This window comes from Oryzias latipes, chromosome 18, assembly GCF_002234675.1.
Source record: "Oryzias latipes chromosome 18, ASM223467v1".
Taxonomy (NCBI): domain Eukaryota; kingdom Metazoa; phylum Chordata; class Actinopteri; order Beloniformes; family Adrianichthyidae; genus Oryzias; species Oryzias latipes.
The window spans coordinates 27,181,027-27,204,721 of record NC_019876.2 but is presented as its reverse complement, the minus strand read 5'-3'; the positions used below and the strand labels follow the sequence as shown (position 1 = coordinate 27,204,721).

Genomic DNA, 23,695 nt, shown 5'->3' with positions numbered 1-23,695 from the left:
TTGTTGGCCCTTTTGCCTTCACTCTGCGGTCCAGCTCACCCCAAACCATCTGGATTGGGTTCAGGTCCGCTGACTGTGGAGGCCAGGTCATCTGGCGCAGCCCCCCCATCACTCTCCTTCTTGGTCAAATAGCCCTTCCACAGCCTGGAGGTGTGTTTGGGGTCATTGTCCTGTTGAAAAATAAATGATGGTCCAACTAAACACAGACCGGATGGAATAGCATGCTGCTGCAAGATGCTGTGGTAGCCATGCTGGTTCAGGATGCCTTCAATTTGGAATAAATCCACAAAAATGTCACCAGCAAAGCACCCCCACACCATCACACCTCCTCCTCCATGCTTCACGGTGGGAACCAGGCATGTAGGGTCCATCCGTTCACCTTTTCTGCGTCGCACAAAAGACACGGTGGTTGGAACCAAAAATCTCCAATTTGGGCTCATCAGACCAAAGCACAGATGTCCACTGGTCTGATGTCCATTCCTTGTGTTCTTTAGCCCAAACTAGTCTCTTCTGCTTGTTGCCTTTCTTTAGCAGTGGTTTCCTAGCAGATATTCTAGCATGAAGGCCTGATTCACTCAGTCTCCTTCGAACATTTGCTGTAGAGATGTGTCTGCTGCTAGAACTCTGTGTGCCATTGACCTGCTCTCTAATCTGAGCTGCTGTTTACCTGCCATTTCTGAGGCTGCTGACTCGGATGAATTTATCCTCCACAGCAGAGGTGACTCTTGGTCTTCCTTTCCTGGGGAGGTCCGCATGTGAACCAGTTTCTTTGTAGCGCTTGATGGTTTTTGTGACTGCATTGGGGACACTTTCAAAGTTTTCCCAATTTTTCAAAATAAACTGACCTTCATTTCTTAAAGTAATGATGGCCACTCGTTTTATTGCCATAATACAAATTCTAACAGTCTAATCAGTAGGACTATCAGCTGTGGATCCACCTGACTTCTGCACAACACAACCGATGGTCCCAACCCCATTTATAAGGCAAGAAATCACATTTATTAAACCTGACAGGGCTCACCTGTAAAGTGAAAAACATTTCAGGTGACAACCTCTAGAAGCTCATCAAGAGAATGCCAAGAATGTACTAAGCAGTGATCAAATCAAAAGGTGGCTACTATGAAGAACCTAGAATATGACATGTTTTCTGTTGTTTCACACTTTTTTGTTATGTATATAATTCCACATGTGTTCATTCATAATTTTGATGCCTTCAGTGTGAATCTACAATTTTCATAGTCATGAAAGTAAATAAAACTATTTGAATGAGGAGGTGTGTCCAAACTTTTGGTCTGTACTGTATATCACCAAACAGAAATGAATAAAAAGTATGTGCAGTAAATAAAGAGTTGTTATGCATACATTGAAAAATGTATTATCCCAAAAGCATAAACAATAAATTCATTTTGGTTTTAATGGACATGTGTAAAAATCAGTGAAACGATTGTTGGAAGTTTCTTCTATTGGCTCGTTGCAATAAGTAATACAATAAAATTGATTTCTCTGAATGTTTCTTCTTTCAAACCCTCCCAAAAAAGTTCAATGTATTTTATTTCTTTTGTTGTACAACCAATTTAGAAAGAAATAAAAGAAAAAGAAAAGCTGACCTATTACAAATAAATAAATGAGCTAAAAAATGTGATTTTTAGTTGGGTTTTGTATGCACTTTGGCCTTTTTTGTGTAGTTTGTAAAAATAGGACTCTAAAATTTTCAACTGCAGAAGCGAAGCACTTTCGTTCGAAACAAAGTGCAAAGTTATGTTTTATGGATATAATAAAAAACTTTATAAACGGGAATCGGTTTCACAGTAAGAGGCCGATGTGATGCTACCGACGTAAAACGATTTCGGTTCGATCCAAGATACACAAAAAGCCGAGAGGTAAACGATCCGAGGGTCCTTGAACGCAGCGGGAGATGCCTTACTGGGAGGAGGCCGGCAGCGCTCGCGGCGAGGCGGGTCTTCTTCTCCACCCTGCCTTCTCCAGACTGCGGAGGGCTCGACTGCTTGTTACAGAAACATGGCGGAGGGGGAGTTGGACGTCGACTCTTTGATTTCCAGGCTTTTAGAGGGTGAGTTTATCGAGCGTTATTGATCAGATTCTCTTGGTTTGTGTGTTGTTTTGACCTGAACAGTCTAAGGCTACATTTCGTGTCGAATCGGGGAGGAACACACCCGGTTTAGCTAGCGTAGCCCGGTTCTTGAGTGAAAAATACTAGTTTTTGGCTGAGTGGTAGGTACACCTATGTGTGTGTATTATCCGTCTTTATTTTACATTTAAATATATTTTTAATGTCTTTTGAGGATCTACTTTAAGTGTAGTTTTGGGAGCAGTGGCGCTAAAAGTTGTAGCAGTGGCTTTTTGTTTGAGGCGGCACCCTAATTGGGCTGATTGGTTTGTTACTTTACTGCTGTTTCCTAACTCAGTTTTAAAGTTATATCTACTTTTTTTTTTACTTTAATGACACAACCTCTACAATATAGAACCAGCTCGTGCTGTGAACGGCAGCTTAACTAAATAAACTAAGTAAAAGTTGGGTGCAATACACGTATGTAAGTGGTAAAAATGTATACATCATAGTTCCACATATTTTCTATTATCTATTTTATCTATTAATAATTTTATTTTGGGGGATCAAGGGATAACACAAAAACCAATCAAAAATTAATTTTCCTGTTTCATACTAATCAATAATGGAGGGTCCATTTCTTTAGGAGTAATGCCTTAAACAGGGGTGGGCAAACTACGGCCCGGGGGCCACATGCCGCCCACCAAACTATTTAACAGGGCCTGACAAACTAGAATAAATTATATTGATAATCCTTTGTGATGTTTTCTTTTCTGGTGTCCTGCAAAAATATTGACCTTTAAGTGCAGAAAATATTTCTGCAAACATGTAGTGTTAGACGATTTTTTTTTTTTTTTTTTTAAGTTCTCGTGTTCTTTTCCGCCATTTTTCCAATCATTCAAGTCTGGGTTTTTCCAATTTTTTTCAAATTAGAGCACAGTTTTGTCCATTGTATGATCAAAACACTCCACTGATCAGCTTCTGGATCTGTTACATTTTAAAACTGTGGCACCCCCAGTCCAAACGTTGGCCCACCCCTTGGCCTAAAATCTCAGCCACTTTTTTTTTCTGCGTACAGAGTATCCGAGTACTTTCAAAGAAAGGCTGCTTGTCTAGTAGCATTGTTGTGTTTTTGCTTGGCGGTGGTGGATGACTCACAGCAGCTCTAAATAAGGGATCCCCACGCAGATGAAACCATTTGTCCGTTTCCACGTACCGAGAACACGGCATGTCTCTGTCCTCGCTAAACTTTTACACGGGCGAACAAAACGTCTTTCCGTTTTCCGGAGTTGGTGTTCTGGAGGAGTTTACCAACCGATGGGGAGATGTTGTACATAAAAAAATTTTACTTTCCCCATGATGCGGTTAAAACCTTGATCGTTGGCTCGTAGTTTTGATTCTGTTCAATATATGGGAAAAAAATACACATTTAGAAAAATCCTTTTTTTTAGTTTGCAAAAAGGCAAGTAACAATGAAGAAAAAGCTTGGACACTTTCAGCGTAAACATACCCATAAGCTGTGGGGATGCACGCTACCAAAGAGCAACCAACAGTTGTTTCACCCCTAGGATGATGCAGCTCATGGCATTGATGCAAAAAGGATTGATTTGAACTTTTGAGATGGTCAAAAGCCAAATCCTACACCTGATTTGTTTTGTATTATCACAATTATTTTGTTAGTTTTTTTGGCAGGAAAAAAAAAGATTTGCTCAGAAAGAAAATTATCAAATTTTTTGTTTTTAGTGAATTTGGATTCAGCAAAGTGCTTTTAAAGACCCATTCCAATGAAAATGGTGTTTTTAAACATGTTCTTGTAGCATTTTTCTCACGATGGAGGACATGTATAAAGAAAATTAATCTTAAAACTGCATTTCTGTATCAAAATTTTGAGGAATCAGGAGCAGATAAAAATAATAAAAGCAGTTTGGAAAAGGTCTGTTGTGAGGCAGTAACTGAAATGGAAGGGCCAAAGTCTCCCTGCTCCGCTCTATTCTGATGCATCCGCTGTCGGACAACTAGATCTATGAACGTCTTTGTTATCCTCGTCTGAGCTGGAATCTGGATCCACGCTGTACGGCTGGATAGCTCACATCGCTCGCCACTTTTTGCTGCGTCGCTAATGTTTGCTTGGGGTTGTAAGGGGCTGTAAGCTAGCGGGAGAGAGTGTAAACAAAGGGAAGATGGGATATCAGCGGAGGGCCAGTTCCAAGCCTCAACTTGGAGGTGAAATTCTGATGGACTCCTGCCGCTCTGGAGAAAATCTGTCTTAAAAACGTAAGAGTTTTTTTTTCTTTTTGGCTAAAAACTGCATAATCATAATTAAAAGACCGCTTAGGAACGAAAGTTAAAAATGTAGGTGGAGTGGGATTTTTAGAAGCCCTTGGGTTTGGACTAAAGCAGCAGACTTGAATGCGGTTGATGCATTTAAGGTAGTTTGAAACCTTAATGCTGCTGCTTTCTACTTCATCAAGAATCATTTGGGTTTCTTCGTTTGCTGCCTGATCACAACTACTTGGCTCCTTTTTTAGTTCTGTAGAGGAAATACTTCATTGACCGTTAAACATTTAGTCTCATCTGGTCAGGATGGTTGCACGTATGTCATACTCTGGTCACGTCCTGTGACTTCACCAATGTCTGGAATGGAGAACCAAGGTCTGACGGGAGTCCCTGTCCCGTCACATTGTTGCTACAACCGTGAAGTTTCAAACACTTCCAAATCTAGAGTAGCAGCTCTTTGACAAGTTCCAAACGTTGTTGTTTTTGTTCTTCACACTTCAAGGGTTGACTCCTTTGCTCCAGTGCAGCCAAGCCTTTCTGCAACAACTCCAGCAATTCCTGTTGCTTTTTCCGGCAGCACTGCATTAGCCAACATATTCCTGCACACAGACGCACAAACAGAGAGCCTCCTCATCTCTTACTAAATGTCAACAGCCACAGCTGTTCCGGGCAGAGACCAACCTTCTCTTTCGGTAACTCCGGTTCAGGGCTGTGGGTGCAGCACTGAGACCTTTCGTTGTTTTTCTGTCCTCAAACTGGATGTTTTTAGACGTCATGCGACACTAAGAGGAGTGTAAACAGGGTTAAGATATCACTTGTTCGTCAAATTAATGTTAAGCTCCAGGAACAATTCATTTGGACACAATTATCAGCATCATAAAGTTGTATTCTTCTGCTTTCACCACTATTTGAAGAACTCTGTTACTTTTTTGCCAACTAAATGCAATCTCACAGAAAGAAAGACAACTTTGAGTTTAGAAGTTAGTTTAAATTCTCTTTTCTGTTTCCAGATTCTTGAGGGGAAAAAAAGGATCTAGAAAATCATGTAGTTGATTTTATGCGTTCAGAAAAGTAGCAAAAGGCTTCTTTTATACAATGAAAGCCGTTGAACACAGATTAGAGCCGACCCCTGCTGCTGGGATATTCTTAGCAGCGCCATGAGATCGAGATGCTTACTCATTTGTAAACAAGCACCAAATCCAGAAACTGCAGTGGTGGTTCTGAAGAAACAAAACCAAAGTTCTGACCTTAAAGTCCTTCTCCAACTATCTTCTAAACTATTTTCAAAGCGTTCCCTGGGGTATTTTAGTCACGATTATGCCGTTTTTAGGCCAAATAAAAACAAAAATTGTCGTTTTCTAGGATACAGTTTCTGCAGGAGGTCATTAGAAATTCATCTCCCAAGTTGTGGGCGGGGCTGTTTGCACAAGGCAACTCCGCCCCCCTTCCCCTCCTCATTGGTAGGAGCAGGGAGCTTGTCGCTCGCCCAGTGTGTTTTCCACATCACAAATACAATATTTTCAAGAAGCCTTTTTGTCGCCTGCTCCTGATTCACAACGATTTCAATAAAGAAAAACTCAGAAATGCGATTTTTAAATTGAATTTTCTCCTCCATCAGTAATATTCTGCAAAAACGTGTTTGAAAACACACATTTTCACGAAAATTTACTCAGGCAAGGACATTTATCTGTAAAGGGAATGTCACAATATTTCACTTTTATGGTGGTGTTTTGAGGAGCAAATATGTCCTCGAGCAGGTTTTCAGTTTTGGGCTGACGAGCTGAACTTGATGGACTGACGACGTGGTTTTCATTCAGGAAGGCTTCTCGGAGACACGATTGCTGTTTTTGTTTTTCACTGAAAACAATTTTGTTCTTTGCAGCTTTTCCTTTAAGTGGAAGCGTAAGCAGCACAAGCATTTACAACTTTAAAATCCTGTTTTTTTTTTGTTGTTGTTTTTTTTAACTTATGCTGCCTTTACTTCATAATTACATTGGTATGTGTTTGACTTTCATATTTTTTCACATTTCTATTTATTTATTAAAATTGTATTTATGTAATTTCTTTTTCTGCTGTAGTTCAAACATTTCCTGTTCCTGGAGCTCATTGTAGTAATGATCCTTGAGGATAAGACAGATTTTTTTAAACTGATTGAAGTAGCATGTTTTTAGTCATGTAGCAGATGTGAATTACTCAGCTGTCTGTTGTTTTAGGCATCTGAGCTGATGGTTTCCTTTTTCCTTCTGAGTTGTTGTGCTTCTCGTGTTATTGGTGCTATACTTGATGGAACTATCTAACCAGGAAATCACAGCAACTCGGGGCTTTTTAAAAATGCCACACATAACCCGTCGATGTGTAAAGCGTAAGTGAAACCACCTTTTCTCGACTGTTTAGCGTGGCGGAGGACGTGGCAGCAGAACAAATACTTAACCGATGTTTTTCAGTTCTTTACTTGTCTCAATACTCTGTTCTTGTTGACTGACAGTAGAGACACTTTCTGTGGTGTTCTGCCTTGTGAGTTGACGTGTTGTGCAACCAGAAATGTTTTTCATTTTTCTTTGAACTCTCAAGAGAACTGCTCCATGCTGCTCTCATCACTTTAAAAAACGGGGTTTGTCCATTAAAACTATTGTTGTTAGTGAAAATCCCAGAGGATCAGCTGTTTGTGCTTTACTCTCAAGCATTCAAAGCCTCTTAAATCAGTTTCTTTATTCAGTTTAGACTTTAGCAACAGTCCTAATGGCGCAAATGAATGTAGCTGCTCCCACGTGGTTGGCCGGCCAATTATTTGCAGCAATGTGTGCTTTCTGGATTTTTTTCTTTATTATTGTTTTTCTATATTTAATACGTACAAGGCCGCACTGGTTTTAGGGCACAGGCACGTTAACACATCCCGGTAAAACATGCATGCTTGTGTGTGTTTTTAAAAAAGGCAGCGGGAGCAAAACTGAGTTTGTTGTGATTTCTTTTTTCTGTCATTAATCAGGATCCAAAAATCCATCAAAGTCCTCATCTTCTGTATCTGAAATGAACAGCCGGGCTAAATTTCTATCAAACACGCCAGGTTCCCTTTGGTGATTGTCAGAGTCCGTCTCGTAGCCGTGCGGCTCCTCATGAATGATGCCGGCTTTTGCGAAAGCTCGAAGAACAGAGCAAGCAGACACGTTATCCCAAGTATCTGCAATCCATTCACAAAGTGTGGCGTAACTCGCCCGGCGCTCCCTCCCAGCAGAAGGGGTGGAAGATGGACAACTATTCATTGTAATCTGCTGGAGGTTGCTGCGCCGCCGTAGTCCTTGCTCGGGTGGAAAGACGGCAACGTTTCATAAAACTGAAGCATCGAGACGGACCTCCTTGAAAATGTTCCATTTTCATTTCCTCTGCAAGCGTTACTGTCTTCAGGGGAATGGTGACTGTAGAGACGCTTCTCCCAGCTGTTCTCCGATCCATCGCTCCAGTCGGTCTTCCAACTCGGGCCACTTCGCCTTGTTTCCGCTGAAACTCAGCTTTTTGTCTTGTCTGAGTTCGTTTTCCAGCTTCCTCCAGGTGGGAACCATGGATTCCTTCATCTTGAGTTTTCTGGCAGCTGCTCGATTCCCATGTTCCTCCGCGTAGCTGATAGCTAGCAGTTTAAATTGTGCTTCATAAGCGTGTCTCTTTGCATTTTCAGGGTCGCCAAAACGATGTTCTGCATAATGCAGCAATTTTGTACTATTCATGGGGGTGTCTTCTTTCACGTCCTCACTTCCCTCCTTACCGTCCTCATGCTGTCCTCTTTACCGAAGTTGGGCAACAACACATACGGTGCACCGCAGCATAGGGCGCTCCATACATTTTGAAGAAGATTTAAGACTTTAAATGGTCATGAAAATATGGTGGTTTGTTTTCTTGTAGACCTTTTGTGCTGTGTCGTCCTGCAGAGAGGATCACCTGGAGACATCATTGATGACACTCGTCTGCGTGGTTTCCAAAGGCCGTTATGCCTTAACAGTCATGGTTTTAACATACTGGAGAATAAGAATAAAACCCTTCTTTTTTGTTTTGTTCTTAAGAGTAGTGTCCTGTTTTTCGTGATGTGAATTTGTATGGCTGTGCGGCGTTCAGGCTGCTGCCGTGGCACTCTGTTATGGAAACAACAATGGTGGTGCCTGTGTGGCGAGGAGTGCTCGGCCCCTGGCACCAAACACGGCATAGAGCTCTCACCCAGGCTTTTCAGCGTCCCAGCTAAGCTTCGCAATAAACCTCTCTCTTCTGTTCACTCCCTCTGCTGCTGCTGCCTTCAGTTTTAGTTTCCTTTTTTTTTCCTCCACTTTCCCCACTCCTGCGTCGTCCTGTTTATTTCTCCCTCGCTCTGTCCTCTCAGTTTCATCCTTTCTGTTGCTCCACAAAGACATTCATTCACCCCTGACATCAACAAAACCGCCCCCAAAATGCAAAACCTGCACACACAAATGCCACTGTGAGGATGGGATTTCTGCATTAGGAGTTTCTTTTGAAGTTATGTATTTCATTTTCTAGTCACTGAGGGTTCAGTGTTTTCCACTGCCCCTGTGTGGGCGAGGGTTTGATGGAGTGTAGGGGAGCTCCTGGCTTCTCGCCCGGGTGTAGAAAATGGAGGTGGATGGCTAAAAACGGTCTGATGGAGCATTTTTTTTTGGGTTGACGTTGTGAGCTGCAGCTGAGACTGAAATATGCACGAGTCATGCCTTCTTAAAATTCATGGGGTTACTTGACCCAATAAAAGTTCCCTTAAGTGTCTTCTATATTTTTGCAAACTTGTCAGAACAGCTATTTTGGCAAGTGTCAGCATTAAACAGCTGAAGCTGAGGAGAAGTTGTTTTCACTTTTTGTTTTTCTTTTCACCAATACTGTATTTTGCCTTAGTCTTATTCATTTTAATAGAGCCTGTTTAACGACATCTTTGAACCAAAGCCCTAACTTTAAAGACCCACTGTGATGAAAATGGTGTTTTGAACATGTTGTTTTCTGATGGACAGATGTAATGAAAATGAAGCTCAAAATTACATTTTTGAGTATTTCTTTATGCAAATTGTTGTGAATCAGGAGCAGCTGAAAAAATGCTGTTTAAAAAAAGATTATAGTTGTGACCTAGAAAATCAATGGGTGCTCCATTCTGATGCATCCACCTACAGACGTAGATCCATGAACGTCTTTGTTTTCCTTGTCTGAGCTGGAATCTGGATCCACACCGTACGCCTGGATAGCTCCGAAATCGCTTGGCTTTTTTGTTGCACCTGGGTTGGTGAGGGCCTGTATGCTAGCGGGAAAGCTCTCTGAAAAGGGGGTGGGGTACCTACTGTTGGCAGAGAAAGCCAACCGTCTCGCCCAGAACTTCTTTTTATTTTGCCAAAAAAATGGCATAATCATAGCTGTTATAATAGAGCAAAAGATGATCGGAGTAGGGCTTAAAATCTTCAAGGCAGAGACAACAAACCCAAAGAATGTATTACTACTAGGGCTGCACGATATGAGGAAAACTTGCGATATGCGATATTAGTGATCAATAATGCGATAACGATAAATTTGCGGTAAATAAACAAATAGAAAAATAAACAAAAACATCATTCCCATTTCATTGCAACAGTTTAAAAATTATACTCCAAATGACCCTCATCGACATGGGGGACAAACGTCAGGGTGGCTAACCCTGGTCCTCAAGAGCCTCAACCCTGTCTGTTTTCCAATTCTCCCTAGACTGCTCGATAATAACCAAAATCAGGTGTGTTCAGTCAATCAGGATGTAAAATCACTTGAGTCAGCCAATCAACAGCAAGCTGGTTAAGGAGAGCTGGAAAACAGGCAGGGTTGAGGCTCTTCAGGACCAGGGTTAACATAATAGGCCTCCATCTGATTGGTCAACAATGGGAAGGCGTCCATCTGATTGGTCAAAGCATAAAGGGATTTATTTGATTCGTTAAATGCTTCAAGCTGCTAGAAGATTGTTTTAACACATTTTGGGTTTGCGATTTATTGCGATATTCGCCGTCTTTTGCGATATCCATATTGCAGAGCTGGATATTGCGATAACGATAAATTTGCGGTATATTGTGCAGGCCTAATTACTACCTAACTGGAGGAAAAATGTCGCCTTTTTGATTTATTTTACAAAAGTATTAACTAATCTTCATGTTCTCAAGTTTTAGTGACGGCTTAGAAAGAATCGTGGGATAGATTGGCCTTATTATACCCATCGATGAAGAGGAAAACAGAGGTGCATTCTTTGACTTTGTAAGATAAATCTTAATATTTTGGACAGCCCACTTCATGTTGTAATCATCTTTAATGTGAACAGTTTGGAGTGTGAATGAGGGACTTGTTTTCATTTCATTCCCCAGTCTTCAGTTCATGTTTCCTTTAGCATTTAATGATAATCAAATGTTTTACGCATTTGATCGTACCAAGTCGGGTTTGTCTGTGCTGGAGGATGCTAACACCACGTCACTTGGCTGATGACACAACACTGACTACGTACAAGCATACATTCAACTGATACTCAGTTGGTGCCTGCTGGGTCGGCACAAAGCGTTGCATGTAACTCGGCTGTAGACCTGGATGACTGGATTAAAAATGCCACGTGAAGTGGGATCCTGCACAGGCATATGGCTCAGTCCAGCTTTGTACCGATGAAGTGTGTCCTTGAGAAAGTTCTTGAAGGAGGTTGATGCGAGTTCACGCGGTTCTCCGCCAGTCCGGCACCATCTCGGCTTCTTGGCTTCTGACCCGGAGCGAGGCCTGGCCCCTGCATAATGGTCTCCTTCTCATCTCATAACGTGCAGCTCTGGAGCGTATGAGCACTCCCTCTTTAAGTTGACTGACTGCTTCCTCCTCCTTCTGTATGGCAGTGCCCATATATGGTAATGCCTTCCACAGACAATTATCTTTCACTTTCTCCCCCTCTTCTGTTTCTGGGACACACTTGACACAAACCATCCGACTTCTCTGTGGACTGAACCCCCCTGCTTCTGCACCACCCAGTCATGTAGACTTCCAACATTACATCCTTCTCTAAGGCGTTCACATCTGTCACTTTTGAAGTCCTTGACCTCCCGGGACGACAAAAACTTCAGGCCTGTTTTGAAAACTGATCAGACGAGTCTGTCAATGCCGTCTGCCGGTTTCCTCCTCCCACCCACATTAACCATACACATACATTGAGGTGTTTTGTAACATTACTTCGGTGTGGTTTAAAAAGTAACTCCTGAGTGAACACTCCATCCTGTTCTGTCCAGATAAATAATGATTTAGGATTTCTGAACATTAGCTTAGTTAGAACTGATACTGGTTTGGTTCCTCTTTAGTTGAGGACTGTGCATCTTTGGCTGCAGTTCAGCAGAGTCCATCTCGGAGGTTCAGAAGTTCCCAGGAATGCAGATCTCCCTGTAAGGAGGGGAGCGATCCAAGCACAGCTTTTATCTGATGTGAGCTCATTGCTAGGAAAAAATGGTGGCCCGTGCGTTTGAGCATTTCAGCAGAACGTCTGACAAAGCAGAGGCTGAGCAGGAGCAGCGTCTGGTGTAGTAGCTCAAGAAGACAAAGTTTACAGCTTCCAGTGTGTGACGATGGACTTGAACGCACCACAAACACTCAAGCATCTGACTGAATTATTGTAAGGAGGATCAATTAATCACAAAACAAACCCTACTACTTACAAGACAAACTGGGGGACTTTAGAGATTGTTTATGACCAAATAACAAAAAAGATTGGGGGGAAAAAAAGTCTAGTTATTGGAAGCCTGTATTGTGAAGTTACTTAAACTAATAAGAAAGTAGGAACTGTTTTTAGGGGTGATTGATTAAAATTTAAGTTGTTTTTCCTGCTGCATTGCCAAGAAGAAGGTACCTGTACCTTTTGGGTAATTTGACTATGTAAATATTTACATTTTGACTGATATTTACCTAATTCTTGAAGAAAAAGAAAAATAAAATTCAGCTAGTGAACTGATGGATGCTGTTAAAAAAGATAAAGGAAACAATATAAAAAGACATCCTATAGCTGAATGAATCAAATATTCTTTCTAAATGCTCTATTCTTTATATAGTTGCATGTGCTGACAACACAACCACACACAAATTATGATTGGATATTACATTTATTAGCCTGTGGAGGTCTGGAATCGTACTCGAACACAACAGGCTGATTCAACTTGGATGTAATGTTTTTGTGGCTCAGTAGTGGGTGTGGCCTCCACATGACTGTAGAATTACCCTGCAACACCTGGTAATGCCTCTGATGAGGTGGCACATGGTCTCCTGGGGAATCTCTTCCCACACCTGGACCAAAACATCCGCCAACTCCTGGATAGTCTGTGGTGCAACCTGGCGTTGGTGGATGGACGGAGACACAATGTCCCAGATGTGCTCTATTAGATTCAGGTCTGGGGAAGGGGCAGGTCAGTCCATTAGATCAATACCTTTGTCTAGCAAAAACTGCTGAAACTCTTCAGTCATATGAGGTCCAGCCAATTGCATCAGCATACGGCCTCACAAGCGGTCTGAGAATCTCGTCTCTGTACCTAATGGCAGTCAGGCAACCTCTGGTGAGCGCATGGAGATCTGTAAGGCCCTCCAAAGAAATGCCACCCCAAACCATTACTGACCCACTACCAAAGCGGTCATGTTGGAGGATAATGCAGCAGAGCGTTCTCCCCGCTGCAACTCCAAACTCTGTCCCGTCTGTCACTGTGCTCAGTGAAGAACACCAGGCGCCAGTGGTGAATTTGCCAGTCTTGTGCTCTAGCAAATGGCAAACCTGTTGTCTATTCCACTTGCACAATAACACGTGAAATTGATCGTCAGGCAGTGTTGGTTCCTATTTGGGACAGTTTGATTACACAGAAGGGTGATTGCTATACGCTTGAAAACGACACAATCATAACTAAGACAACTAAGACAGGTGGGAATGCTCTGAGTCAAAGTTTAACATTTAAGTCAAAGTTTTCCTGAATTAAACGGATAAACCTGATTTGAGTTGAGCCATCAGTCTGTTGGAAAGATTAAACCGTTTCTGACGGTGACTATAGGTTATCTATGATGCCAAATGTGTTTTAATTCTGCAGTTAAATTCTGTTTGTGTTAAAAAGGCTTCAGTAAGGCACTGGTGTTTGTGTTCTTGTATACAGGAAGTTAAGTTGTAACCGAGATGTTTTTTTGACGCTAAAAAGAAGTAAAATGGTCTAAAATAGCATTTTTTAATTCAATTGAACACATGCTCACTACCTTTCTGTGTTGTAATGATGAAAACATAGATGGTTTATAAAATAAATGTACATACATTTTTTTTTTCCAAATGACAAATCATTCAAACAAAATGCATTATAGTTTATATTTCCCCATCCAGTGAGCGATCTAGTGCAGAGACTTCTGGGAAATTTCCAGGGACCTGGGTTTTGGAAGTGTTAGTTTGAACAACCCCCAAAAATAGGAAATGCCGTATAAGGGGCAGTAAATGGTGAGGAAATTTGGGCAAAACGGGGGAGACAGAAAACTGGAACCCAAGAGGTCCTGACTGTTTGAAAAACCTTTAAGACCGCGTCACACAGCCCCTAAGCACACTTTGCGCATTTTCCACACATGAAATTTCTGTCTTGCTTGACCTATGCGTCATTTCCGTCATTCATAAGAGTTTCTTGCGTTCATCATTTGTCGATGTGCACAGATGTCCATCGAAGGTTTCGGTCCGCTGGTTTTTACGTGAATTCAGTTTTGAGCTGTTAAGAATTTTTGGTTGGTTGAGAATTACGCAGTTTATGCGTATTTTATCTGGTTTATACACAATTATTACGTAAATATTTAATTGTAGGAGATTTTTGCGAGATGCATACGCAAATTTGTGGTTTTCCACAACGTTCCAAGTGTGACAAACTGACTTTTCATGCATGAACCACCGATGTATAACTTTCCTATGGCGTATACGCCGCAGAATTCATATTAAGATTACAAAACGGAAACGGTGACTAAAGAATTTTGACTTTTACTTTAATTGACGTGTTCTTTGCATAGTTTATTTGTTCTTCTTCAGTGGTTTTAATTCATCTATGAAAATGTAAAGAACTACAACTTTTCTCACTTTTTCCCACATATATGTACGACGTATTTTCATCCGTGCGATACGCGCAAAATATACGTAGTGGCTGTGTGACACGACCTTTTAGACTGCTCACCTTTCGGCACATCATGTTAGGGATCGCCACAGAAAATCCGCCTTAACTGATTTGCACAACTGGTTTGCCAGAGATTTTTACCCTGTATTTTATCCGACCTGGGGCCAGGGACAGACTCGGGCCCCCTTGTGGCAATGTAGTTGTGGTCTAGCCCCAACTTCACCCACCTTGGATGGAGCTCATCGTGTCCCTGGGAAATGAACCTTGATATCTCGTGTGCCCGTCCTGCATTTACCAACTGAGAAATCCCACTGCCAAGATATGAAACTTTATATTATGCATTAAAAAGCACAACGTAAAGAGCTAGAAGGCTTTTTTTTTATCTTTTTAGGGATCAGAGCGACAGAACATTGGGAGAACTGAATGGAAGATTGGAATCAATCATTGAAGAGGAAACTGGTTTCTCAGTCACAAACCCAACTAACCTTCATCATCCTCTCTGAACAACACACTCCTCTTTTGCACGGATTAAGAACAATAAGATCTACAGGAATAAGCCTGACGGAGGCAGGAAGGTTCTCTTCCCATCCAAAGAATGTTTTGATACATTTCCGATACTATATAACAAAAAGTTTCAAATTCTACCTTTTCCACGCTAAAACAACGCAGAGAAGTTATTATCCTTCGAGTTTAGTTTGTTTCACAGATGTGATGATTTGTCTGACTTCTCCATATAGAAATCTATTCATTCTTCAATAACTGTTAGACTCTACAATGACTCCTAGACATTGGACAGTAATTATTGTTGGCATATATTTTATTTACTATATACATATATGCTGTTTTTATTAGAGCTATTGTGCCAAAGTAGTTTCCCTTTTATGGGGTCTATAAAGTATTATTCTATTTAAAAAAGAAAAAAACCGTAGTTATTGTATTTCCTCAGCCAGGCCTTCATTTCTGACATGTTTTACAGAAAGTCTGGATGAGAGCTTCGTCATGTCTGAACCTGCAGCACGAGACACACCCGAGATGCAGACGCCTGAATCAGACTCATTAGGTTGAATCTGATTGGCACTTTTTGTTTGGATGTAATGTGTGTGTTCGTCACTATATGGGTTAGGGGTTTATGGGTTTTAACCGTGAGTTGTGTGGTTGTGGACGCTGCTGTGATGCTCTGTACAGTAGCATGGAGTGTGTGGACTGAGGAGGCGCCGCTCCGTCAGAGGACGGGCTCCCCGTTCTGCTTTGACGCAGGAGCTGCTCTGCTCACCAACACCTTGCTGGCCAGAAAGTGGTTTCTCTCGGTTTCCATGGTGATGGGATGTGGGTGTCTCCCTCTTTTCCTTGGGCGCTGAAGCCGCAGTGCTGTGGGGACGGAGGATGCTGGGATACCTGGCTGTGCACATGCTCCGTATGCCGTGACACAATGTCAAGGTCACTGACTGTGTGTGCGTGTCCTGCTATGATGAGGCCTTCCTGTACATCAGCTGAACAGATGTGCAAACACGTCACTGCAGAGATGGGTGGGGGCGATGGGGGAGTGGCCACCCCAGCGAAGGGGCTTTTCCTACAAAAATCTCTGATCCTTTTCTTATGGTCACTTATAACTTCCCCTTTGTAGTCAACCAATCACCACAAATATTTACAACAATTCTGATGAGCAGAAATCTACTGTATATGAGAACTGGACTGAGTGCCCCTTCGTCCCCCCCCATGTTCTCAACAGGAAGTGCCCGCTGGCTCCAAGAGGCCAAAATCCCAACGACTCCTATAGAGAAATGAACATCCTATTGGTCAGACAAACAAACCGTTCTTTCTCTGATACTTTTTTTTAACACGTTGTTCTTTTGTTTGGCCCGCCTTTAAGTGCTAAATCAATTCAATTCAGTTATATTTATAGAGCCCAATATTACAACAGTAGTCGTCTCAATGGGCTTAATACCATAGTTATGGGTGTGGCCTTCCAACAAGCTCACTGCTGATTGGTGAGCATCAAAACGATGAGTCAGACCGACTCGGACCAATCACTGCTTACGGACGACGTCCGGCTCCGACATGCGGCAAAAAATGGCGACGGGATGAACTTCATTAGGTGGGAGCTGGAAGAAAGGCCCTTTCTACACTCGCTCAGTCCAGTTCTCAGATACAGTCAATGCTAGCTAACCGTGGGGGTGTTCACATGCTCCAAAGTCAAAAATAGAAGGCTTGTGTTGCACTTGTGCGCACACACACACACTCGCTCCTCAGGACTCTCGACATACAATCCGCCTCTCCTCACCAACCAGGAAAAGTTCCTGGGCTGGAAGCCGTGACGTTCCTGAGCTCTCGTCTGCGTGAGCCCCTTCCAGGGAGTTTCCAGCTCTCCGTGGGGGTGTCGTGTGACGGGAGCAGCTCGCTCGGCTCCGCTTACCTGCAGCGTGACTTTGGTTTATGAAACTGAGGGTTTGACACCGCTGTGTTCCTCCATCAGCAGCGTCTTTATGACTTTAAATGAATGTCAGGCTGCTGCAAAAAAATCTTAGAAAATATCAGGAAAAAATGTTCTGAAGTTAAAGTGAATGCAGTCCGGCAGCCTCTGGTTTCAGGATTTTCTATTCCTGGAGTTCATCAAGTGGATTTCTTCTTGAGAATTTGATCCGTTGGTAGAAATATCTAAACTTTGTAACCTTGAACACTTTTCCTTTTGTTATAGTGTGTAAACAAATGACTCCATATAGGATTTAAATGCAATCTGTCAAACCGAAGTTTAATCTGAAAGGTTTGCAAAAACATTTCATTATTTTGTGAAACATGAAAGTCTCCTGAAACTTTAGGTGCTGCTCGTTAACTTTGTTAAGTAGGGAATGGCTGTGGTGACGATGCACAGCAACGTTTCTCAGGACGATGGAGGACATCATTTTTGAGAAAACTCAGTCCCCAAAAAAGCCTGCCGTTTGAAAAAGCAATCAGAAACTGAAGTGGGCGGGGCCAAAGTCCAGTGCAGCCATGAATAGACCCCTGAGCGTCTTTGTTTTCCTCGTCTGAGCTGGAATGTGGATCTAAACAGAGTAGATCCCATATTGCTCCACATTTTTGCTGCAGCAGTTGTGTTAGTTTGGGGTGGGGAGGGGCTGTAAGCTAGATGGAGAGAGTGGCAACAAAAGGATGCTGGGATATCAGCGGAGGTCATTTCTGCGCCAACAGTTCAACCCACAACTTCTTTATGAATGAATTAAAAAAACACTAGGAACACTTTGACAATCGATCAAAAGATGATGGGAGTTGGACTTTAAAAGATCGTGAATTTAACTGAACAACATAAGGATATAAAAAGTATTTAAGTGTCTTCAATTCTGGTCTCCATTCTTTCTGGTCTAAGGAGGTCGTGAATCGCTGAACCTCAGCTAGCTAGTTAGCTGATGCTCCTCTGTGAGAGGGGGCAAATTCATTGGGCAATGTCTTGAACAGGGGTTACTTACAGTGGTTAACGGTTTGAGAAAGTCGCCAATAAACGGCACTCTTTAAAATGAGATTATTATTATTGATGAAAAGAAATCCTTAAATTGACCCTCAGTAAATCAGTTGACACCCCATTTCTGATCAGATGACCATGTATGTCATCCAGGACATCCGTGTGGTCACTACCCCTCAACAGTGAGAGGATGTTTTTTTTATTTTAAACTTTATTGAACAGTTTATCAAAGTACAAAACACATCATCATGGATATCATCAGATGCAAAAACCAATGTTGTCTTTCCAAACCGCTTCAATGACAGTATTAGAAATAACAGGAAGATGGTTGGCGAAAGGAAAGCTTCCTGATCAGAAATAAATGGCTTAAAACAAATAAAAAAGATTAAATATATATCATTTATAAAACCAAAGGTTTTCTCAGAGGAGGGGATTAATCATCAAACAGAAAAAGCACATCATGTTCCAGTGTTACATGCATTGGTCGTGAATAGATTCATAAAATTGAAACCTATTTATCATAAATCCAGTAAAATTGGGATTTGTTTTTCTTTCACTCTGCAGTTATGTATGTCAAATTTAGATTGGAGAAGTAACAAATGAATCATCAGGTTTGAAATGTACCATAATGTTACGGTTTAATTTGATGTTTACAAAAATCGGTTCCAAAATTCACGAGAGAATTTACAAAAGTGGAAAAGGAGAAGAAAAAACTACAATTATTTTCTACATATTTTAGAATTATGATAGAAACATATTTGTGGGGTAAATGTTGTGCAGAATTTTTTAATGTATTTCTTTAATTTTGTTATTTATATCAAATGTATATTTTTTCCTGTTTGTATCATTTAAAAGATTGTTCCAATAGATTTCTCCTTTAGGTGTAATGCTTCTTTTTTCACTTAAAGTATTGCGTATATATTTGTTGTTGCACTTTTTATTGAGAATATCCATACCTTTAATGATAAAAGAAGAGTTTCTTGATATTTAAGGTGAGATGTTCTCCTGAGGGGAGAACTTTCATCACGCGTGTTCAACATGTTTGATTTAGGAACCTGTCCTGTTCCAACAGTGAGAGGATGTCGTCCAGGGAAGATCGTCCAGATGACGGAGGCGGAGGTGCGCGGCCTCTGCATCAAGTCACGGGAGATCTTCCTCAGTCAGCCCATCCTGCTGGAGCTGGAGGCTCCCCTTAAAATCTGCGGTGGGTTGCCCCGTCCATGAACGCGCACAGGCCGCCGCCTCCTGCAGCAACGAAATGTGCTCTGTCGACCTCAGGTGACATCCACGGCCAGTACACAGACCTGCTGAGGCTCTTCGAGTACGGCGGCTTCCCCCCCGAGGCCAACTACCTGTTCCTGGGAGACTACGTGGACAGAGGGAAGCAGTCTCTGGAGACCATCTGTCTGCTGCTGGCGTACAAGATCAAATACCCCGAGAACTTCTTCCTGCTGCGGGGGAACCACGAGTGTGCCTCCATCAACCGCATCTACGGCTTCTACGACGAGTGTGAGCCGCCTGCACAGAGCCTACACACTAGGGGTGTTGGGGGGGAAAAAACATCGTTTCTGCGATATATCGCGATAGTTCGATTCAAAATGCTGTCAGGATATTTAACGATTTATGAGCGTCTGATTCTTTAAAAAAAAAACTTTTTTTTTTATTCACTTAAACCTCCGACCACTAGTTGGCAGCAGAGCACACAGAGCCTCTTTAAGCAGCTCTATACTCACAAAACTATGACAACTCTCAGTGAAGCAGCTTGATTTGTTGCTATGAGACATGAACTACTCAGTTTTTACTTAAGATGGGAACCAAACCAAAACTCTGTGCCAAGCTGCTGCCAGTATTATAGAAAAATACGGGTTGCTGTGCTTTTTAGCGGCTCAGATGAGAACGAGTGAAGCAGTGCAGCTGCACAGCGACTAATAGGCTAATGCACGTAGCACCAGGCAAAATACTGTTGGCAAAGCGGGCCAAAGTTCTGCAGAACCTTCCAGCAATGGATTCTAGTTCAGCGACCTGATGGATCAGAGGGATGAGTACAACGCTCTGAAAAATGGCCAACGTCACGGCGATGAAATACCAGTTTACTTCCACGTGTGAGAAAGCGTGGCTGCAGCTGCAGAGCAGAATGTGATGTACACAAAGCATCTTCGCCACATTAAAGCGTCTCCTTCATCCTTTCATGCTGCCTCATCATCACACTACATTGTTTCTGGACAGAATCAGTGTTTTGTTTTTGTTTTTGAAGCGCCGTTCAGACTCCTGAACTGTTTAAAAGTCCTGGAGAAACGACATTAATGTTGAAAATAAACGGCACTTTCTTTCCTCTATCATACCTTTAGAACATTATTGGTTAAGGCACATTCATTCTATTTTTTTTTTGTCTAATACTGAAATATATTTTGTCGTCAAAATACTTAGTGTTCCCTTTCTCTATTTTAAGTTACCAAAATAAAAGCAGTATACATTTGCTTGGGTAAAAGTAATTTATTTAGATGCCTAACATTGTGATCCTCAAATAAACTGATTTTTACGATTTTATTATAATGATGGATGTATTGATAATCAGGTAGTTTTTTTCTAAGTCATTTAAAAAGAAAAAAGGAATTGTGCTCCAGTACAATATGGGGATACGTTCGGTATCACCACACACCTGCCAACGCCCCTAGTAGACGCTGTAGGAAGGAGTGCAGAGCCACGACGCTGCGTTTGGAAGTGAAAACGATCCGTCTGCTCCTGTCTTCATCCACAGGTAAACGCAGGTTCAACATCAAGCTGTGGAAAACGTTCACCGACTGCTTCAACTGCCTGCCCATCGCCGCCATCGTGGACGAGAAGATCTTCTGCTGTCACGGAGGTACTTCTGCTCCTTTTTGACCTCCGGCCGGGTTCATCTCAAAATCAGCTGCTCTGCGTCCAAATGTGCGTCCATAAAGTAGAAGCTCCAGACAAATGTGGGAGGAGCTACTGTCAAAAGCTGTTTGCCCTAAGGCTTGTGCTATCCTAGGCACATTAACGTTGGGAGTTGGGTCATCTAGACCCACTAGACAGTGCTCTGACCTATTTTCTTCAATGATTTGTGATCTTCACTGGTGTCCATGGATTACATGAAATCTTTCCACGTTTGTCCTGGTAGGGAGAACACGTCAATGGAAGGGTGGGGTCATTTTGACCCCACAAGAAAGCACAAGGGCTAATACAAACAGTGACTGTATATCTCATTTACAATGCATGGAAGACACGGATCATTGTGAGAGATGGGTAAACGTTGATAATCGCGTCCTAGTGTGGGTCTTTGTGTGGGTTCACGTGGGGGGGAAGAAAATGATTACAACTTTCAGGATGAAAACAATCGAAATCATTGGACTCCACCCACTGATGACATCATCAAGGCGTCATGGGCCAAAGCCGAATCCCTGATTGGTTGATGCAAAGTGAATTCTGCACATATTTGAACCCTGGAAACATTGTCAGAACTGTTGCTGCTAAACCGACACTCAAATGGTGCTGCAGGACCAGCGATGGCGTTTGCACATCGACGTGGCGCCTCGGACGTGCGCATCGTGTTTGTCGTGAACGCAGCTTTAAAAGCAGGACGTCTCCCACAGGTTTGTCTCCTGACCTGCAGTCCATGGAGCAGATCAGACGCATCATGAGGCCCACAGACGTCCCCGACACAGGTAGCTCAGCGTGCACACACACACGTGCACGCACACACATGTGCACGCACAATCACACAAAATGTTTCTGGAAGGTGAGCCTGCTGCTTTTAGAAATAATCCAAGATCAGACTTTAAATGCAGGCGTCTGAGTTTATCCTAAAGGGGAAAAACCTGAAAGAGAAAGTGAACTCTAAACTGAAATGACTTTTTTTTTTTAAACTTTATTGTACAAAACACAATTTTACAAGATAAACTTCAAATATGCCAGCTGAGCATACATGTGACATAAAATCATTTGAGGTTCTACAACCTTCAAACAAACATGCAGCTGTCTGATGAAGCTTTTAAAGATGCTGCTGAGATGCAATTCAATTTGTTTGATTAAAACTTGCCAAATATCATAATAAAATTAATTATAAGTTTTTATTATGAAAGGCACAAACTATATATTCAAATTCCAGAGTGAAGTTGGGGTGCATGTTTTTTTTTTTTGATAAATTGTAAACACTTTTTCCAAAAAAAGTTAATTTCAGTTCATCAAAAAAGATGGTTAAATGTTTCTGGCATGAATTGATTGATAAGGGGAAATTATTATTTATCATAAATTTTTGGGCCACACTCCAGCCTTTCCTCCAAATACTGTCGGCATCAAACCGTCTCCAGTGGTTTGTGGTACATGTACTGATAGACGACACATATTCCTAGGAGTAAAGCGGGTTTTTCCTGTGGGGGTGTCGGCTGCATCCATTGAGGGCATTTCTTCATTCCCAACAGTCGTTTTGGAAACGGCATCAAACACGACGGCTCACTCTTTAGACCTTCATGAATGTAAACTGAAGATTCTCCACTAACGCAGCTTTTGGAATGATGTCATTTCCTGTCCCCTAACGCCACCAGCTGATTCCTGATTAACTAGCCGCCCCCTGCATTAAACCTGACCTTATATGGGGGTGTGGAGCCTGGCGGCTGCCAGCTTCCCCTCCTTTTATGGTCATGGTAGGAACCGCCTGATGGGACGGAGCGGCGTGTTTTGGGTTTCTGGTCTTGGGTCGCCGGTGTCCGGCCTCTGGCAGTCACGTCTGACCCGAAACCCGCTCTCCCTGCAGGCCTGCTGTGCGACCTGCTGTGGTCCGACCCGGACAAAGACGTCCAGGGCTGGGGAGAGAACGACCGCGGCGTCTCCTTCACCTTCGGGGCGGATGTGGTCAGCAAGTTCCTGAACCGCCACGATCTGGACCTCATCTGCAGAGCCCACCAGGTACCAGAACCCCCCCTTTACCATGCTCCCTCATTTCTGTCAGCTCTCTGATGGCGTCTGGCGCCCCCAGGTGGTGGAAGACGGTTATGAGTTCTTCGCCAAGCGGCAGCTGGTGACCTTATTCTCGGCTCCAAACTACTGCGGCGAGTTCGACAACGCGGGCGGAATGATGAGCGTGGATGAAACCCTGATGTGCTCCTTCCAGGTACGGCACCCCCTCCTCCCCCCCAACGGCAGGAAAAGCTCCCGGCGCCGCCGTGACCGCCAACCCGCTTCTGCTTCGTTCCAGATCCTGAAGCCCTCTGAGAAAAAGGCCAAGTACCAGTACGGAGGGATGAACACGGGTCGGCCCGTCACGCCTCCACGCACAGCCCAACCGCCCAAGAAACGGTGAAGCAGAGGAAAGCCCCGCCCCCCCCGCGAAGAACACTGCAGAGGAGGAAGCAAACCCCCACCAACACTCTACCAAACCGTCTGCTCCAAGCTTCTCCTCGCCAACGTAACCGTTTTAGACGCGGATCCTGCTGTAGCACTTTTTTTTGTTGTGCTTTACCACTTCTCCTCGCTCCCCCGCCTGTACAGACACCACCCGTATGACTGACCATTGCTGGGTTTTCAATAAATACAGGTTAATTAGCCCCGCCTCTGCTTTTCCAAACTTTTAGTCAATAAACATAGATTTAAAAGGTTTCTGCTTTATTTGACGTGGGATGAAAAAACCTGCAGACGTTCTGTGTGGTTTAAAAACCGGAGCTGCTACAGTTTGAGACTTCAGAGGAAATCTGGCAAAAAGGGATTTTTTCATTTGAAGGAATGTCTGTGTAACCCAAAAATAAGGTTTACATGACA

The 23,695-nt window shown here is 42.7% G+C and overlaps 1 protein-coding gene across 1 annotated transcript; it reads left to right on the top strand.

The window, feature by feature from the left end:
- Window positions 1-1,923: 1,923 nt before the first annotated feature.
- LOC101158483 (serine/threonine-protein phosphatase PP1-beta catalytic subunit) lies at window positions 1,924-23,483 on the top strand. Its single transcript, XM_004080021.4, has 8 exons — window positions 1,924-2,071; window positions 18,993-19,124; window positions 19,199-19,429; window positions 20,679-20,783; window positions 21,535-21,606; window positions 22,695-22,846; window positions 22,917-23,051; window positions 23,136-23,483. Exons 1-8 carry the CDS (start codon window positions 2,020-2,022, stop codon window positions 23,238-23,240), a joined length of 984 nt encoding a protein of 327 aa, XP_004080069.1. The 5' UTR covers window positions 1,924-2,019; the 3' UTR covers window positions 23,241-23,483.
- Window positions 23,484-23,695: the final 212 nt, after the last annotated feature.

Coding starts and splice junctions, on each gene's coding strand:
- LOC101158483 (XM_004080021.4), top strand. CDS start 2,020: ATGGCGGAGGGGGAGTTGGACGTCGACTCTTTGATTTCCAGGCTTTTA. Junction 22,847..22,916: donor TCATCTGCAGAGCCCACCAG/GTACCAGAACCC, acceptor TGGCGCCCCCAG/GTGGTGGAAGACGGTTATGA. Junction 23,052..23,135: donor CCCTGATGTGCTCCTTCCAG/GTACGGCACCCC, acceptor GCTTCGTTCCAG/ATCCTGAAGCCCTCTGAGAA.